This window comes from Bos taurus, chromosome 7, assembly GCF_002263795.3.
Source record: "Bos taurus isolate L1 Dominette 01449 registration number 42190680 breed Hereford chromosome 7, ARS-UCD2.0, whole genome shotgun sequence".
In the NCBI taxonomy this organism is placed as follows: Eukaryota; Metazoa; Chordata; class Mammalia; order Artiodactyla; family Bovidae; genus Bos; species Bos taurus.
Window position 1 is genome coordinate 83982106 of NC_037334.1, and position 20872 is coordinate 84002977.

At 37.1% G+C, this 20872-nt stretch overlaps 1 protein-coding gene across 2 annotated transcripts in view; it reads right to left on the bottom strand.

The window, feature by feature from the left end:
• Positions 1-20872, bottom strand: part of EDIL3 (EGF like repeats and discoidin domains 3) — a 480622-nt gene that overhangs the window by 138667 nt on the left and 321083 nt on the right. For both annotated transcript variants that reach the window (XM_005209726.5, XM_002689374.7), the window contains 2 exons: positions 9425-9580; positions 7653-7797 (listed from right to left, as the gene is read on the bottom strand). In XM_005209726.5, coding sequence (XP_005209783.1) covers positions 7653-7797; positions 9425-9580 — 301 coding nt within the window. The remainder of the gene's footprint in view (positions 1-7652; positions 7798-9424; positions 9581-20872) is intronic.

Below are 20872 nucleotides of genomic sequence, written 5' to 3' on the forward strand. Positions count from 1 at the left end.
AAACCATGACTGGACAGCCTTTTCATACATTTTTGTGTTTCAATCATACTCAATAACTTTTAGTAGTGGATATTTTTTGAAGATTCTCAAATCTGCCACATATATTTTCAAGTGTGACGTGGTGTGAAATTTGGGTTTGTCTGTTTTTGAAAAATCTAGTCTGTGTGTGTACATATACACAGAATTTAGTAATCTTGAATTACAACTCTGACAAAATTACATTCATGAACCTTGTAAAATGCAGTGTGATTATATGATTACATTAGACAGCAGTTGAGTCTTCATTTGTAAAATTTTACGTTTGGGCCAAAGAACACACAAGGTAGTGTGATCATCAAGAAAACCAAGATAAAATAGGAGACCGATCAATGCCATCTCTTCACACTCAACTGGTGCTTGACTTACTAGATGTGTTGCCTTGTACCTATTACTAAACCTGTTTGTGCCTCAGTCTTATCATCAGTAAAATGGTGATAATAATAAGTTCAGTTCAGTTGCTCACATATGTCCAACTCTTTGTGACCCCATAGACTGTAGGACACAAGGCCTCCCTGTCCATTACCAACTCCCAGAGCTTGCTCAAACGCACATACATTGAGTCGGTATTGCCATCCAACAATCTCATCCTCTGTCATCCCCTTTTCCTCCTGCCTTCAATCTTTCCCAGCATCAGGGTCTTTTCCAATGAGTCAGCCCTTTGCATCAGGTGGCCAAAGTATTAGAGCTTCAGCTTCCGTATCAGTCCTTCCATGAGTATTCAGGACTGATTTCCTTTAGGATTCACTGGTTGGATCTCCTTGGAGTCCAAGGAATCTCAAAAATCGTCTCCAACAACACAGGTCAAAAGCATCAATTCTTTGGCGCTCAGCTTTGTTTATGGTCCAACTCTCACATCCATTGATGACTACTGGAAAAATCGTAGCTTTCACTAGACAGACCTTTGTCAGCAAAGTAATGTCTCTGCTTTTTAATATGCTGTCTAGGTTGGTCATAGCTTTTCTTCCAAGGAGTAAGCGTCTTTTAATTTCATGGCTGCAGTCACCATCTGCAGTGATTTTGGAGCCCAGAAAAATAAAGTCAGCTACTGTTTCCACTGTTTCCCCATCTATTTGCCATAAAGTGATGGGACCAGATGGCATGATCTTGGTTTTCTGAATATTGAGGTTTTTTTTTTTTTTTGAATATTGAGTTTTAAGCCAACTTTTTCACTCTCCTCTTGCACTATCATCAAGAGGCTCTTTAGTTCCTCTTCATTTTCTTCCTTAAGGGTTGTATCATCTGCATATCTGGGGTGATTGATATTTCTTCCAGCAATCTTGATTCCAGTTTGTGCTTCATCCAGCCGGGCATTTTGCATGATGTACTCTGCCTATAAGTTAAATAAGCAGGGTGACAATATACAGCCTTGATGTACTCCTTTCCCCATTTGGAACCAGTCTTTTGCTTCATGTCTGGTTCTAACTGTTGTTTCTTGACCTGCATACAGATTTCTCAGGAGGCAGGTAAGGTGATCTGGTATTCTTATCTCTAAGAATTTTCCACAGTTTTTGTGATCAACAGAGTCCAAGGATTAGCGTAGTCAATGAAGTAGAAGTAGATGTTTTTCTGGCATTCTCTTGCTTTTTCAATGATCCAATGGATATTGGTAATTTGATCTCTGGTTCCTCTGCCTTTTCTAAATCCAGTTTGAACATCTGGAAGTTCTCAGTTCACATACTATTGAAGACTAGCCTGGAAAATTTTGAGCATTATTTTGTTAGCATGTGAGATGAGTGAAACTGTGTGGTAGTTTGAGCATTCTTTGGCCTTGCCTTTCTTTGGGATTGGAATGAAAGCAGATCTTTTCCAGTCCTCTGGCCACTGCTGAGTTTTACATATTCACTGGCATATTGAGTGCAGCATTTTCACAGCATCGTCTTTTAGGATTTGAAATAGCTCAGCTCGAATTTCATCACCTCCACTAGCTTTGTTTGTAGTGATGCTTTCTAAGGCTCACTTGACTTCGTACTCCAGGATGTCTGGTTCTAGGTGAGTGATCACACCAGTGTGATTATTTGGGTCATTAAGATATTTTTGTATAGTCTTCTGCGTATTCTTGTCACCTCTTCTTAATATCTTCTGCTTCATTTAGGTCCATACCATTTCTGTCCTTTTCTGTTCCCATTTTGCATGCAACGTTCCCTTTTGTATCTCTAATTTTCTTGAGGAGATCTTTAGTCTTTCCCGTTCTATTGCTTTCCTCTATTTCTTTGCTTTGATCACTTAAGAAGGCTTTCTTATCTCTCCTTGATATTCTTTGGAACTCTGCATTCAGATGGATATACTTTCCTTTTTTCTTTCACCTTTGGCTTCTCTACTTTTCTCATCAATTTATAAGGCCTCCTTAGACACCCATTTTGCCTTTCTGCATTTTTTGGGGGGGGGATGGTTTCAATCAATGCATCCTGTACAATCTTATGAACCTCCACCCATAGTTCTTCAGGCATTCTATCTATCACATCAAATTGCTTGAATCTATTTGTCACTTCAACTGTGTAATCATAAGGGATTTGATTTAGGTCATACCTGAATGGTCTAGTGGTTTTCCCTACTTTTTCAATTTAAATCTAAATTTTGCAATAAGAAGTTCATGATCTGAGCTACAGTCAGCTCACAGTCTTGTTTTTTCTGATAGTATAGAGCTTCTCCATTTTCAGCTGCAAAGAATATTATCAGTCCGATTTTGTTATTGACCATCTGGTGATGTCCAAGTGTAGAGTCATCTCTTTTGTTGTTGGAAGAAGGTTCTTGCTCTGACCAGTGTGTTCTCTTGGCAAAACTCTGTTACCTTGCCTTGTTCATTTTGTACTCCAAGGCCAAACTTGCCTGTTACTCCAGGGATGTCTTGACTTCCTACTTTTACATTCCAGTCCCCTATGATGAAAAGGACACCTTTTTTTGTTCGAAGTTTAGAAGGTCTTTTAGGTTGCCACTGAACTGTTCAGCTTCTTTGGCATTAGTATTTGGGGCATGAAAAGTGAAAGCCACTCAGCTCAGTTCAGTTGCTCAGTGTGTCCGACTCTTTGTGACCTCATGAATTCGGCACGCCAGGCCTCCCTGTCCATCACCAACTTCCAGAGTTTATCCAAACTCATGTCCATTGAGTTGGTGATGCCATCCAACCATCTCATCCTCCCTCATCCCCTTCTCCTCCTGCCCTCAATCTTTCCCAGAAAGCTACTCAGTCATTTTCAACTCTTTGCAACCCTATGGACTATACAGTCCAGGGAATTCTCAGGCCGGAATACTGGAGTTTGTAGCCTTTTCCTTCTCCAGGGGATCTTCCCAACTCAGGGATCGAACCTAGGTCTCCTGCATTGCAGGCAGATTCTTTACCACAAAGGAAGCCCAAGAATACTGGAGTGGGTAGCCTATACCTTCTCCAGGAATTGAACTTGGATCTCCTGCATTGCAGGTTGATTCTTTACCAACTGAGTTATCAGGGAAGATTTGGGGCATAGACTTGGATTACTGTGATATTGAATGGCTTGCCCTGTAAGAGAAGAGAAATCATTCTTTCATTTTTGAGATTGCACCCAAGTTCTGCATTTGGACTTTTTGTTGACTAAGAGGGCTACTCCATTTCTTCTAAGGGATTCTTGCCCACAGTTGTAGATGTAATGGTCATCTGAATTAAATTTGCCCATTTTCGTCCATTTTAGTTCACTGAATTCTAAAATGTTGATGTTCATTCTTGACATATCCTGTTTGACCACTTCCAATTTACCTTGATTCATCGATCTAACATTCCAGGTTCCTATGCAGTATTGTTCTTTACAGCACTGGACTTTACTTCCATCACCAGTTACATCTACAACCGGGTGTCATTTTTGCTTTGGCTTAGCCCCTTCATTCTTTCTGGAGTTATTTCTCTACTCTTCTCCAGTAGTATATTGGGCACATACCCATCTGGGGAGTTCATCTTTCAGTGTTATATCTTTTTGCCTTTTCATACTGTTCATGGAATTCTCAAGGCAAAAATAATGAAGCGGTTTGCCATTCCCTTCTCCAGTGGACCATGTTTTGTCAGAACTGTCCACAATGACCCATCTGTCTTGGGTAGCCCTACACAGCATGGCTCATAGTTTCATTGAGTTAGACAAGGCTGTGATCCATGTGATCAGTTTGGTTACTTTTTTTTGATTGTGGTTTTCATTCTGTCTGTACTCTGATGGATAAGGATAATACGCTTGTGCATGTTTCTTGATTGGAGGGGTAATACTAAAAATGACCTCAAAGAAGTATTTTTAAAAAGTAGTTAATCAACTATTTAGAAACAGTGCTGGCATGTAGCTAGCATTCAGCAAATGTTAGCTAATTTATTATTTCCATAAAATTCATCACAACAGGTGACAATGTTACGTCCACAAGTCAGCATATCAGTGGGTATTAAAGAATATATTATGACTGACTGCAGTTTCTAATGGAGAAGGCAATGGCACCCCACTCCAGTACTCTTGCCTGGAAAATCCTATGGACGGAGGAGCCTGGTAGTCTGCAGTCCATGGGGTCGCTAAGAGTCAGACACGACTGAGTGACTTCCCTTTCACTTTTCACTTTGATGCATTGGAGAAGGAAATGGCAACCCACTCCAGTGTTCTTGCCTGGAGAATCCCAGGGACGGGGGAGCCTGGTGGGCTGCCGTCTATGGGGTCACACAGAGTTGGACATGACTGATGCGACTTAGCAGCAGCAGCAGCAGTGATTTCTAAAACTAAGTATTTTAAGTGAAATCTAAGAGTGGTGGCTTAAATTCTTCTTTGATAAAACTAATTCTTAACTACAACTACTTGCTTTCTGTTCCATTCAATCTAAATCAGTTTTTCCTTCTTGAGGCTCTTCCATGTTTGTCTTCACCTGTACCTTCTAGGAAAATCCTATCTATGCAAAATGACAAAAACTGACACACAGATTCATCCAATTGGATGTCTAGCTCAGTTCTTGCTGCCATAGGAAACCTATACCCCAGGTCTCATAAATATTTCTAGATCCTAAATATAAATGCTAGAAAATAAAAAAATTCATGACCAACTGCTAATATCCTCAAAAATTCATGACAAATCTCAAAGATTCCAGAAAGTTCTAAAGTCTTAGTAGCATGCTGCTTGTCTTCAAGCAGTTCTAAATTAACATGAGTTCTCTGTATTATGACTGATAATAATAATAATCAGTCAGTCTGATTTCTGACTCATTCATCTATCATCACCACCAACTCTCTGTCCTCCTCCTACCTTGCCACTGGAACTTTGTACAACTGCTTCCTTGGCTTTTGGAAGAGACACAAGTGAAAGGAAACATATTTGTTTTTCTCCTTTTGTGATATAACACAGTACTTGATGTGTTGGATAGAAAAGGAGCACCTTTACTTTGACCACTGCTGCTCAGCCACAGAATTCATTTCATTGCCCACTTTATTGTCCACCACTTAGCCCAGAGGAGGTGCTGAATAATTTGCTCAAAGAATGAATGAATGATTATTCCTCTACTAATTAAGATCATGATCCATTTCATTCTAAGCATCTGAAGTCACATCTCTTTCAGAGAATATTGGGGAATTCTCTTTTTTAAGTATCTGGGAAATGATTAACTGCTATTTCCCACCCTGAGAGATCTTATAACAGTTTATTGACTCCTATAAGGCAGCCTAGGTTTTACACTGTTGCACGGAACTGTAGGAAACAGTTTGGTATATTATGCTACTGTTTATTGCCAAGTGTTATAGCTAGCCTCTCTTGCCAATTTACCTCATACCATGAATTTCCCTTCTCATCCATAATATTTTATACATATAAATTAACTTTTTCACCAGAATGGACAATGTGTATCCATGTTATGGATAATAGTTGAACAGAATAAAGTATTAACAACGCAACTGATTATTTTTACAGTTAAAGTGCCCTAGCTTTTATAAACATTCCTCAAGAGATATTATTCCCTGCATATACTTTTAATATCAATTTGTGGGGTCAGGAGATGGGGTATGACTTCTTTCTGAAAATGTAAAAATGTAAAGGGTCAGGTATAATCTCTTGTCAAACTTGAAAGTAAAACACATTCATATCTTAAGGGTATAAACTGCGCCATGTGTGAGACTGGCCTTCATGAATCAAAAGACTGAAAAATTGGGGAAGGCAATGTTCACCAACTAAAAGCATAGAACTTGCAGCAGACTTCATCGCACGAGGGCTTCCTCCTGATTGCTTTATGATGAATGAGCTCAGGATGATGCTGGCCCGTGGTGATGCAGTGACACGCAAAATAAACACTGTGCAGCAATAATTCCGCAGAGATTTACGGGTAGTCAGCAAGCCTGCTCGAATTACCAAAATGGGGAAAACATCCCTATCGCGATAATTAATGGTACTAAATCTGTACCACGGATTGCTTCATAAAGGAAACCCATATATAGCATGAAAGTGTGATTCTTAAAATAGATTCACTCATCTGCCCAAATGCCCCTAATTCCTTTGAATGTAAAGGGTTCATTTAAAGTTTGGTTGTTTTGAACAATCACTTGCATTTCCTTCTAAACCATTCCCTTTCTTAAAATCACATATAAACCCAAGAAGGTAAATAAAGCATGCATTTTAACCATTATATGCAACCTTTTGAAATGAATAAAATTCTCTCAGTTGTCTCTTTGCAGGGATGTGTTCTATTTTTAACTAAATGGTCTATAAATATGCAAGTCTCTCATACTTGGAGGTTGTACTAAAAAGTGGGACACAAATGGATATTTAGTGTTCTCAAAAACACAGTAATTTCAACAAAATTTCAGGCCAAAGTGACAAAGAGAGTTGTAAGTGTTGATGACAGAAATATAAGAACCATCACCAAAAATACAGCACAGTGAAATGCCTGGGCAAGATTTTCTGTTTAGTTCAGAATCTACCTAGATTGAAAGTGAACAACTAAGAGACCCAGTCATAAAGTCTTCATTTTTATATCCAGTCTTGAAGCTCCAGGAGGACTAGAATTATTTAAATTTGAGTCCTTTGGTAGTTATCTTTGTGTTTAAAAACCACTTTTTGAGTAATAGGTAAGTTGCTAGATAATAACGATCTAGGAATTCATAGTAGCAATCTTGGTTTTTAAAGTATTGTCTCCTAGGAAACAATGATAAATTTACATGTTTTGGAAAACCTAAAGAAAAAAAAAAAAGACGAAACTAAACGCTTATGGTAGATGTACAAACAAAAAGCTTACTTTTCTATGCTGTATAGTCTAAATGTAACTGCAATTTATGAGGTCAGGCAGATTCCAATTTTCACTGAAATTTTGTCATAAAACATAAATCATAGTTGCTATTAAAATTAAAAAGACACATTTAAACTTGACAAGAGTTTCCAGTAAAAATTTGTTGTATTTTCTTTGACCACTAAAAGAAACACATTGCCCCTTCTACATTAATCCCATTCTGTAGTGTGTTTTAGAACTTCTTTCTCTTTTACCCTCTCTCTCTTGCTCCTTCTCACTGAACTAAGCCCTAGACATTTTGTAGCAAAAATGAATATCTATGAATATTGAAAAACTGCAAGCTAGCAACACACTACATACAATTGTGCTTTGTTTTCCTTTAAAGAGAGTACAAAAATAGATAATATGAGACTCACCTGACAGTTCACATCCAAGAAGTTCCATTCTCAAAGTGCAATGCCTTCGACAAACTTGGGGGTAGAGTCTCACATACTGAGCTTTTATGGGGGGTGTGAAAGAGTTAGCATAGGGTGTGTTGTTATCAACGTTTCCATGGAATACCTATATAAAGAAATAACAGAATTTAAAATTATTCATTGCAGCTTTTTTAAAAAAAAAAAAACCCTATTTTCAAATATTGACTCTATATCCTACCCAACCAAGTCCCTCAAAGATTGGACTAAATAATTTAGAGGTCTGGAGCTTTTAGAGAGCACCTTGCCATCAGGGCTTCCCTTATGGCTCAGCTGGTAAAGAATCCGCCTGCAGTGCGGGAGACCTGGGTTCGATCCCTGGGTTGGGAAGATCCCCTGGAGAAGGGAAAGGCTACCCACTCCAGTATTCTGGCCTGGAGAATTCCATGGACTATCCAGTCTATGGTGTCGCAAAGAGTTGGACATGACTAAGCAACTTTCACTTACTTTGCCATCAGAAGCAAATCTAAAATCTATAGATAGAATCCTCATTAAAGCTATAAACCACTGTAACCTATGGCTTAATCTATACCCTATTATGTTGGCTTATTAATTTAAGTCCAGTCCTTTAGAATGGAATGCTTCTAAAGGGAAATGCCTCCTCAACTTAGTCCCGGATCTGGGTCTATCTATTCATTTTGCTACTTAGTAATTATGTATGTTGTTTTAGGAACCAGCCTTCAATGTTATTTCCTGATCACTTAGTTTCTCTAAAGAGAAGTCGCTCAGTCGTGTCCGACTTTTCGCGACCCCATGGACTGCAGCCTACCAGGCTCCTCCGTCCATGGGATTTTCCAGGCAAGAGTACTGAAGTGGGTTGTCATTTCCTTCTCCAAGCTGTGATCAAATTCATGATGCTTTAGGGTGTGAGTCCTCAAGTCCCAGATCATTGGATAAGAGACTCATATTTCTTTATATACATATCTCCAGTGAAAAACCAATTTATCTTTAAAATTTAAATGCTAAAATGTGTTATTTTTAATTCCTTTAAATCTCATTTTACTTTATCTTTTATATAGCCTAGTAATCAAAAAACCTTTTAAGAAGTTAATTAAAAAAATCTTTCATAAAATTTATCAGTCTATTTTAATGATTCAGTTTTAAATGGAATGAGCTACATTGCTGCTTTTTAAAATTAGAAATTTGTGTTAAAATTAATTAAAAATTTGGAAATATATGAAAGGGCAAAGGAGATACTGAATATCATTATGGAAGATGCACACTGATATATATTCCTCTAAAATACTTTATTCTGCAGAATAACAAAAATTTCTTCCAATATTAAGATATTAAGTATAGAAAGATATTTATCTTTTCTATAACTCGGTGTTTCTCTTTAAAAATTTTATTTTTTCTTTAACAGTTTTGATCTGTATTTATTTAAGGAGAAGGATGATCTGTCAAAGCAATAAAATGAAATTTAAAGCTGACTGTTGTTAAAATAAAACTTAACTGTCATGCACAGGACCATGCTAACCTTGTGATAAAGTGTTTATTGTCCCACCAATTAAAATCTGAGGAAGATTTATATGGTCACTACTATACACTGATAATTTGGGATAACTCCTTACCCTCTCCACACACCACTGGTCCTATTAAAAAAGTCATAAATTTATTTTCAACAACATAAGACTACTTTTGAATATTCAGTAGTCACTTGGTAATAGATTACATATGACAGGTTATGTTCAATAAGCATGACATGGAAGTCTTACCATGTCTTCATTGGTGCCTTTCGCTTTGTACATTGTCCAAGTTTTTCCATCATTACTATATGCTATTTTGTAGGATTTGATATACTCTGGACTTCCAATCCTCTTGGCTCCTTGAGTAATCACACCAGTAACTCTCATTTTTCTCTGTAAATTTATCTGAGGAGACAAAGCACAATCAACTATAATTTCCCTGCTTTCAGATAACAATGCTTACAGTGTCACATTTGCAAATGGAACATTTTTATTTATTAGTGAAGATTGAAAATAGTATAAATCAAGCCTATATCAAGTTTAGCTTCAAAATGCCTTTCTCTAATGGTATACTTTTCATTTTTAAAGTAAAGCAATATATATGAACAAGTTTTAAAAAGGGTAATGTGTCCCCAAAATATAAGTATTGAAAGCATTTGGTGATTATGATATGTAAGTGTGAGTTAGCAAAGTGAAAAATGAGCATATTATCTTCTCAAAATAACCTCAATGATGTTACCGTGAAACTAATACCAAAATAACTGTTAATGTGCCTCAATTGCTTAAACTTCAAGAAATTCCCTTAAAATAAAACATGCAAATCCCTGAGATCTTTGAGTGTTAGAATAAAAAAAAGGTAAAGATAACAATGATGGCAAGAAACAAATGCAAAAGTATCTTCAGTTTCTGAATCTTTATATTGTAATTTCTGCTTGTGTTAAGTACACACTTGTCATGGAGAGTTTTCACCAAATACTTTCCATTATATGGAGATGTTCTAACTGATGTTTTCTCTCCATATTTTCTCCCCATTCCAAGTCATAATACAACAGTTTGCTACAGCATAATTATCTCCTAAGAAGTTTTTCAACATTTTTCTCATATTTAAGTATAAATTTCCTTTCAATACAACATAATAATTCATTAAATACTACCATGCAAGAAAAATATTTTCTACATATATGACAAACATTAAAAATTGTTACATTCACTTTAAAATGCCTTTATGATGTCTATAAAATCTCAAGTTCAGTAGAAAGGTAATGTTTTAATGATCTTGACAAATTGCTATAAAGCTCTCCTCTCTTAATTATTAATATTAATAATAACATAGTATAAGAGATTTAAATTGGTGTAATTCAGAGACCATTTCCAGAGAAATCAGGAAATCTTCACATTCATGTAAGTGGTAAGGGCTTTCTACTCTCTGACAGGACTATAAGAGTTAACATATGAAATGGCAGAGGTTGTGCATGAAGAAACCAGCTCCTCTATAATCATTTGTTTTTAATATGTACATTCATGTCATATATTTAAAAAGTCAAAAATTGGAACTACAAAAGCAATCCCTGGAGTTTGCACCCCAGACAAACACTGCAACTCAGTTAAGTTCAGTCGCTTAGTCCTGTCCGACTCTTTGTGACCACATGGAATACAGCACGTCAGGCCTCCCTGTCCATCACCAAATCCCAGAGTTTACTCAAGCTCATGTCCATTGAGTTGGTGATGCCATCCAACCATCTCATCCTCTGTCATACCCTTCTCCTCTTCTCCATCTTTCACAGCATCAAGGCCTTTTCAAATGAGTCAGCTCTTCGCATCAGGTGGCCAAAGTATTGGAGTTTCAGCTTCAACATCAGTCCTTCCAATGAACATTCAGGACTGATTTCCTTTAGGATGGACTGGTTGGATCTCCTTGCAGTCCAAGGGACTCTCAAGAGTCTTCTCCAACACCACAGTTCAAAACCATCAATTCTTCGGTGCTCAGCTTTCTTTATAGTCCAAGTCTCACATTCATATATGACTACTGGAAAAACCATAGCCTTGACTGAACAGACTTTTGTTAGCAAAATAATGTCTCTGCTTTTTAATATGCTATCTAGGTTGGTCAAAAACTTCCTTCCAAGGGGTAAGCATCTTTTAATTTCATGGCTGCAATCACCATATGTAGTGATTTTGGAACCCCCAAAAATAAAATCAGCCACTATTTCCACTGTTTCCCTGTCTATTTGCCATGAAGTGATTGGACTGGATGCCATGATCTTAGTTTTTTGAATGTTGAGCTTTAAGCCAAATTTTTCACTCTCCTCTTTCATTTTCATCAAGAGACTCTTTAGTTCTCACTTTCTGCCATAAGGGTGGTGTCATCTGCATATCTGAGGTTATTGATATTTCTCCTGGCAATCTTGATTCCAGCTTGTGCTTCTTCCAGCCCAGCATTTCTCATGATGTACTCTGCATATAAGTTAAATAGCAGGGTGATGATATACAGCCTTGATGTACTCCTGTCCTGATTTCTAACTGTTGCTTCTAACTGTTCTAACTGTTGCTTCTTGACCTGCATACAGATTTCTCAGGAGGCAAGTCAGGTGGTCTGGTATTCCCATCTCTTTCAGAATTTTCCAGTTTATTGTGATCCACACAGTCAAAGGATTTGGCATAGTCAATAAAGCAGAAATAGATGTCTCCTGGAACTCTCTTGCTTTTTCGGTGATTCGTCGGATGTTGGCAATTTGACCTCTGGTTCCTCTGCCTTTTCTAAAACCAGCTTAAACATCTGGAAGTTCACGGTTTATGTATTGCTGAAGCCTGGCTTGGAGAATTTTGAGCATTACTTTCCTAGTGTGTGAGATGAGTGCAATTGTGTGGTAGTTTGAGCATTCTTTGGCATTGCCTTTCTTTGGGATTGGAATGAAAACTGACCTTTTCCAGTCCTGTGGCCACTGCTGAGTTTTCCACATTTGCTGGCATATTGAGTGCAGCACTTTCACAGCATCATCTTTCAGGATTTGAAAGAGCTCAACTGGAATTCCATCACCTCCACTAGCTTTGTTCGTAGTGATGCTTTCTAAGGCCCACTTGACTTCACATTCCAGGAATCTGGCTCTAGGTGAGTGATCACACCATCGTGATTATCTTGGTCATGTAGATCTTTTTTGTACAGTTCTTCACTGTGTTCTTGCCACGTCTTCTTAATATCTTCTGCTTCTGTTAGGTCCCTACCATTTCTGTCCTTTATTGAGCCCACCTTTGCATGAAATGTTCCCTTGGTATCTCTAATATTCTTGAAGAGATCTCTAATCTTTCCCATTTTATTATTTTCCTCTATTTCTTTGCACTGGTCACTGAGGAAGGCTTTCTTATCTCTATTATTCTTCAGAACTCTGCATTGAAATGGGTATATCTTTCCTTTTCTCCTTTGCCTTTCGCCTCTCTTCTTTTTACAGCTATTTATGATGCCTCCTCAGACAGCCATTTGCTTTTTTGCATTTCTTTTTCTTGGGGATAGTCTTGCTCCCTGTCTCCTGTACAATATCACGAACCTCCATCCATAGTTCTTCAGGCACTCTGTCTATCAGATCTAGTCCCTTAAATCTATTTCTCACTTCCACTGTATAATCATGAGGGATTTGTTTTAGTCATATCTGAATGGTCTAGTGTTTTTCCCTACTTCTTCAATTTAAGTCTGAATTTGGCAATAAGGAGTTCATGATCTGAGCCACAGTCAGCTCCCGGTCTTGTTTTCACTTCTCCATTTTTGGCTGCAAATAATATAATCAATCTGATTTCAGTGTTGGCCATCTGGTGATGTCCATGTGTAGAGTTTTCTCTTGCGTTGTTGGAAGAGGGCATTTGCTACGACCAGTGCATTCTCTTGGCAAAACTCTTAGCCTTTGCCCTGCTTCATTCTGTACTCCAAGGCCAAATTTGCCTGCTACTCCAGGTGTTTCTTGAATTCCTACTTTTGCATTCCAGTCCCCTATAATGCAAAGGACATCTTTTTGGGGTGTTTGAAAAGTCTACCATCTTTTATTTCCCTGGATTTATGGATTTTAAGGGACTTCCTAGGTGGCGCTAGTGGTAAAGAACCTACCTGTCAATGTAGGAGGAGACATAAGACACAGGTTCTATCCTTGGGTGTGAAACATTCTTTGGAGAAGGAAATGGCAACCCACTCCAGTATTCTTGCCTGGAGAATCCCAAGGACAGAGAAGCCTGGCAGGCTACAGTCCACAGGGGTCACAAAGTGTCAGACGTGACTGAAGCGACTTAGTACAGCACAGCACATAGACTTTAAAGATGTTAATATGTTAAGGGAAATCCTGAATCCTTCATGTAGTCAGTGTCCTTTCAAGCTTCTGAAAGTTTGCTAACGTGGCACAGTCCACTTTCCTCTCTATTCTGAGTTTCTCTAAATCTCATTTTCTATCTCAGATTGTTCTTCCCCAACTAATGTTCACAAAATGATTCTGTCTTTGTTATTGTTGTTCTTTTGCTCAGTCATGATGGACCCTTTGCAACCCCATGGACTGCACCATGCCAGGCTTCCCTGTCCTTCACCATCTTCCGGAGCTTGCTCAAACTCATGTCCAGTGAGTTGGTGATGCCATCCAACCATCTCATCCTCTGTCATTCCCTTCTACTCCTGCCTTCAATCTCTCCCAGCAGGGGCTTTGTCTTACTCGATTCTCTGTCTTACTTGTTTATAAAGAAAATCCAGAAATTGGATGAGCTAAAGAACTGGGGTGAATGGTCCCCAGCCTCTGATATGTGAGCATGCCCATCTTTCACTCCTGTAATATAAACCTATAAACGATATTTTTCTTATTAATTTCTGGGCCTGTGGGTCCTTTTTTCTCCAACAGGGCCAAGTGAGTTGACTCATATATCCAATTTTGCTTTTCTCATTTTAGTACTTAAGACATCAAAATTACTGACATGAATACATTTTATGTCTCATTTTTGTTTGGAGGTACAAATAAGAGGATATTCCCCATCAAGGTAAATTTTGCTTATTACTCTTTAATCTCAGTTAGTTCTCTAAAGATTGATTTGGGAATTTTAATTGCTAGATTTGTTAAAGGTAAGCTCCAAAAGAGACTATCTTAACGTATTAGGTAAATGAGCACAATGCTGTGAAAGAGCCATATTCATCCACTATCTTCATTTTTCAAATGGAGAGTCTTCATAGTCTAAATCTTTCTAATATATATAACAAACACTGGACACTATGAATAAAGTGTCCTCCTGTTTTGCAAGCCAAATTCCACTTGAAAGTGCTGAACATTGCTTTTTCAATTATCTTTTATCTTGTTTCAATTATCTTGTTTACACCTTCTTGTAGTTGGTCAAATTATCTCTGCTAGAGTTTCAGCTGATGAGCTGTTGACTAATTTTTCTGAAGCTTAAATTGAGTAACAATCAAAAAATGAAAATCTGAGTACATATTTCGAAGGCATGGCAGAAATGCTGTTTTAAAAGATTCTTATTTGCTTTAATATTTATAAGCTCTGAATATATATCTCAAGGAGCTGGAACTCCAGAGAGTAAAGCAGCACCCTCCTTGGGATGTATCTGTTTTAAGTAGTTGAAAGTAAAGGTGTTAATTGCTCAGTCATGTCCAATTCTTTGTGACCCCATGGACTGTACCAAGCTCCTCTGTCATGGAATTCTCCTTTCATATACTAAACACTTTAAGTAGCTATTTGTAATTAAATTTCAGTACTGTTTTCATCAAATAAAAAATAAAAACCAAAAAGTGATTCACAGAATACTGGTTCAGGGATTATTAGCAATTATTAAGTTTTAGGCTTTTGAGTTCCCCTTTATCTAGCACTATTAAGCTTGAAATAATAAAATCATATATAAAAGAGCTATGATTTCACTGTCATGGTTATATTCAAATTTAAATACCAGGAATTTATATTACTGTAAGAAATAAACTACGCCTTGGAAGAAGGTTATCACCTGATTTTAGAAATATCTCTACCACAAAACTTATTGCAAGCAATTCCCTTTCATCCTACTCCAACATTATTTACGGGGTTTTGTGATTCTTTGTAAAATAACATTGGCTAGAAAGTGATCTGATTTCTACTTTGTCTTTTTCTGCCTTTATGAAGGTCTAAATATAATAAGGGAGAAGGCAATGGCACCCCACTCCAGTACTGTTGCCGGAAAACCCCATGGATGGAGGAGCATGGTAGGCTGCAGTACATGGGGTCGCTAAGAGTCAGACACGACTGAGCAACTTCATTTTCACTTTCCACTTTCATGCATCGGAGAAGGAAATGGCAACCCACTCCAGTGTTCTTGCCTGGAGAATCCCATGGACGGAGAAGCCTGGTAGGCTGCAGTCCATGGGGTCGAACAGAGTCGGACACGACTAAAGCGACTTAGCAGCAGCAAATATAATAAAGAATGGGGATTGCATCAGAAATTCCAAATTACTCCCTGTGACTTTGATAGACATTTGGATATGCAATAAAATATTTTCATTTATTTATCTTGTTTCAGAGAAATTATTTTTCCACTAGGTGGTAGGTACACTGCATGTCCTTAAAAAATAAAAGTATTTACATTCTAAGGTATTTTGAGTGAACTGCTTTCCCTGTATTAATGTAAATATTAAGAAACATAATATGGACCTAGAATGCCTAGAATCCAGGCAAAGCCCAGGCAGAAGACAAAAAAGGACTGAGTTTCAGCCCTGGTTTTTCCACTTCTCACCAATATAATCTTCAACAGCTTGTCTAAGCTTCCTGAAATTTAATTTCTTCCCCAGTAAAAGGAATTTTAATAGAATTCTTATGTGTGAAAATTATATGATAGAATGCATGCAGAAATTTAGTAACACCTGCCACTCAGAAAGCTCTGTAGTTGCTTTTTTTGGGTTGATTTTTAGTTTTTTTTGTTCTTTAAATGAAAAGGAGCATTCCTTTTCCATGTTCGTCCCTTATGTGATCTGATAATCATAATAACCATATTTTAAAAATATGAAATCAACTTCCAAAGCTATGTGCTAATAAGAAATTCAGGGCTATTATGTTTACATGTGTGTGCCTGTATGTGTGTGTGTGTGTAAATCTAACCATTAGATTCAACATGGGGGAAAGGGAGAAATCAATGAGTTCCTCACAAGATGGCAAACTACCGTGGGCTTCTAGCTCTCTCTGCTGAATCCAGCATCAAATATATTCTAGGACAGAAAGCCTTCTGAGACTGATCAAACTCTAACACAAAAAACCCTGGGAAACCCTCAGGAATCTTTGAGACTTTAATGCATGTTTGTGTGTCTGGGGTGTGCACAGAGGAAATCCAGGAGCCAATTATGATGAAAATAGGTAACTGAGGGGAGAGCTTTCTAGATGTGCCATTTCTCATTCTCATTTTGTTTGCCTGGCTCCTCCCCATTTTTCCCATTTCCAGCCTATTGCCTATGGGAGGCCAGGTGGGAATGAAGAGCCCGCAGTCACTAAAAGACCTGATTGCTTCACCTTCTGCACCACACTCCTTGTCCACAGATTAAGAAAGTAAAACAGAGGGATGGGGGTCTTAGTAAAAGCAATATCTGGAGTAGACAAGGTCTTCTGCAGGGAGAAGTCAGATTTTAGTTGAATACAGCCATAACCAATTCACCCGGAGTAATGAAGCTAGGGCATGGGTTTCACCTTTCCCACCAGGTATATCACTAGCCAAGATATTAATAAAAAACAACTCTCTCAGGAACAGAAGAAGAAAAAAAGAACTAATATAGAAAAAAATAATTTAAAAGTGGCAAGTTAAGACTTCACATTAAAAAAAAAATCTCTAAGATAAAGAAGTTTTTGGAACACAGGACAGAAACAAGTATATAAATAAAAACCAATTGGAAATAATGAGAATAAAAAATATAAAGTAAAATGAAGTTTAAAATGAAGCTGAACAAGTTTCCATTGGGGCTACTTCAAGCAAAGAGTCACAGTTGAATAAGACAGTAGCGAGCAGAAAGACAGGTTATGAAATCCTTTCTAAACAGCAATGGGATGGAATAAAGATATTGTTCATATTGGCAGATGATATAAAAATTTACTTTGAAAATTCAAGAGAAATTAATAATAATGAAGATTAAAAACTTCTGCCAGTTTGCTTAATATAAGATCCACATTTAATTCATCTGTATCAGTAATTATCAAAGGAAAATATAACACAAATAATTAAAATAGCATGATCCTGGCACATGCAAAGGCAGCCTGATCAATAAAACAGAAGAGAAAATCAGTAAATAGATCCCAGTATGTAAGGAAATTTTGCATACGAAATAAACAATACTCAAATTAGTGGATAAAATGAGCAAAGGATTTCATTAGTTGAGATCTAAGGAAATACCTATGAATACTAAATATGAAAGATACTCAATCTTACTCATATAAATCAAATTAAATCTACCCCAACTTACTAAAATTCACCTTTCACAAGAGCAGAAAGCAAAAAAAAAAATTATACGGTATAGCAAAAGTATAAAGAAATAGGCAAGCATATACATTCATGGTGAGAGTATAAACAACACAGTCTTTTATCAAGGACAATCTATGACTTGACACAAAATGACAAATGCATATTTTCTTAAAGTCACCAATTTCATTCTAGGACTGTTGGCTACAAGTATAATCAGACATAGGCAAAATGATGTAGGTACCAAGTTGTTCTCTGTGTACAAAGTTGTCCCCTGCAGTGTTATATATAACACAATTTCAAACAATTTAAAATGTCTATAGGTGTCTAAGCCATTTTATTATGGAGAAGTCCAGAAAATGAATACAATTCAGTTGTAAGACAAAAGAATAGAAATGAAGGAGAGGAAGCGGACAAAGAGAGAGGAGAGAGAGATCTTGGGATACAATTTAAGAAATTACTGCTTTCAAGTTTTGGTGTTCTACCACAGCAGATCTACAATTATCTGGAAACTGCATGAAAAAAGAAAGTAAGGACAATGTGTACTGCATACTCCTCTTCACTATAAAGGGCAAATAGCATGCATATTTTCTTGTATATAATTATAATTATATAGCAAAACCAAGAAACTGCCTAACAATAGTTTCAAATGGAGGTAAACAGATATCTTGAAGAGAGAGAAGTAGGAAGAATTTTTATTATAATCTTTTGTGTCTTTTGAAACTTCTAATGTGTAGGTGTCTTACCTATTCAAAATACACATACAATTAAAGTGAAAAAAATGATAAGATGCTGTTTATAATACCAAAATAATTATAAAATACCTAGAAATTTACCTCAAAAATAATTAATATGATCTTAGGAGAATATTTTTTAACTAGATCTTATAGAATACCAGTATAAATTTTAATGGATGAAATAATACAATAAATTTATTCTTTCAACTCTGTAAATTTGCCATAAAAATTTTATTCTAAAAACCTATACTTTTTTATTTTGAATGATACATTGACAAACTTCCATTAATAGCAAAATGAATCTTCGAAAAGAAGTAATAAAATGGGAGAAGTCTGCTATGTATTAAGAATTCCAGGACCATGTGAAATAAAAGTAATGTGGTACTAGCAATAGGAATACCCAGACCATCTTACCTGTCTCATGAGGAACCTGTATGTGGGTCAAGAAGCAACAGTTAGAACCCTGTATGGAACAACTGACTGGTTCAAGATGGCGAAAGGAGTACGACGGGGCGGTCTGCTGTCACACTGTTTGTTTAATCTATATGCTGAGCATATTGAGAAATGCCAGCTGGATGAGTTACAAGCTGGAATCAAGACAGGTGGGAGAAACATCAACAACCTCAGATAGGCAGATGACATCACTCTAATGACAGAAAGCAAAGAGGAACTAAAGAGCCTCTTGATGAGGGTGAAGGAGGAGAGTGAAAGAGCTGGTTAAAACTAAACATTAAAAAAATGAGATCATGGCATCCAGCCCCATCAGTTCATGGCAAATAGAAGGGGAAAAGGCAGAAGCAGTGACAGATTTCCTCTTCTTGGGCTCTAAAATCACTGCAGATGGTGACTTCAGCCATGAAATTAGACGGCAATTGCCTCTTGGCAGGAAAGCTAGGACAAACCTAAACAATGTATTGAAAAGCAGAGACAAAAGGTCCATGTAGTCAAGGCTATGGGCTTCCCCATGGTCACGTAGAGTTGTGAGAGCTGAACCGTAAAGAAGGTGGAGCGCCGAAGAATTGATGCCTTTGAACTGTGGTGCTGGAGAAGACTCCTGAGAGTCCCTTGGACAGCAAGGAGATCAAGTCAGTCAATCTAAAAGGAAATCAACCCTGAATACTGGCTGGAAGGACTGACGCTGAAGATGAAGTTGCAGTATTTTGGTCATCTGATGTGAATAACTGACTAACTGGGAAAGTCCTATTTGCTGGGAAAGATTGAGGGCAGAAAGAGAAGAGAGCAGTCAGAGGATGAGATGGTTGGATGGTATCATCGATGCAATGGATATGAACGTGGGCAAACTTCAGGAGATGGTGAGGGACAGGGAAGCCTGGCATGCTGCAGTCCATGGGGTCGCAAAGAGTCCAACACGACTGGGCAACTGAACAACAGCAGCACACAGGTAGGAAAAAATACATGTGAATTGGAAGGGGGATCCAGAAAGAGACTAAATATATATTTACCCTTGAGACAGCATTACAAGTCAGTGGGGAAAGGATAGATTATTTAGTAAATGGTGCTGGGAAAATTGATTCTCTATGTAGAGAAAAATGAAGTTGGATTGGAATGTACTTAAGACAGAATGTGAAAAGTAACACTATTCATCTAATAGGAGAAAATGTAGAAACATATTTTTATGACCCTAAAGTTAAAGACAAATGTTCTTTTAAGAAGACCAGAAAAGTACAAAATGTGAAGGAAAAATGAAATTGCCTCCAAAAAGAAATTAAAGGTTTCTATTCAACCAAGTACATCACAGGGAAGGTTAAGAGAAAGGTGACAGCCTTTGATATTTGTAATGTCAAAAACTGGCAGGTTATTTAGTGCACTGGTTCTCATACTTTGAGATCTCAAGACTCCTTTACTCTTAAAAAGTATTGAGGGCCCTAAAAAGCAAATGCACTCACATCTGATACTTGGGATACATAACACACACACACACTCACACATATAAAAATGCTTATTGTATTAAAAATGAAAATAACACATTTTAGAAATATTTGATTTTTAAAGAACTATTATAATCATAATAATTTATTAATCAAATATTACAGTTAGCAAACCAATTACATCTTAACATAAGCTTCATAATATCATAAAATTGTCCAAAGCCAAAATTCTACTGAGTTGTGTTCATTTTACATTTTTTTAAAATGTCTTCAGTATCTGACTTAAGAGAAGATAAGTAGGTTCTCATATTTGCTTCTATATCAAGTGGACTACAAAATATTCTTTGCCTGAAGTATGTGAGGAAAATCTAGCTTCACATAGATATCTAGTTGGAAAAAGAAGCAGCATTTTAATAACTTTTCCAGATAAGTGTTCATATTCTTTGCTACCGTATCACAACTTGACAAAAAACAGTTTCTTAAATGTTAGCTCTAGTGTGTAATCTAAAATCTCCCAGGAAAATTCTCATATTCATCATGTTAAGACCCATTGGCTTATTCTGCACTTTGAATGGACCTTTATTACCCATGCATTTTGGTTTTGTAACATCATGCATTGGTCATTTGGAAAATACAGA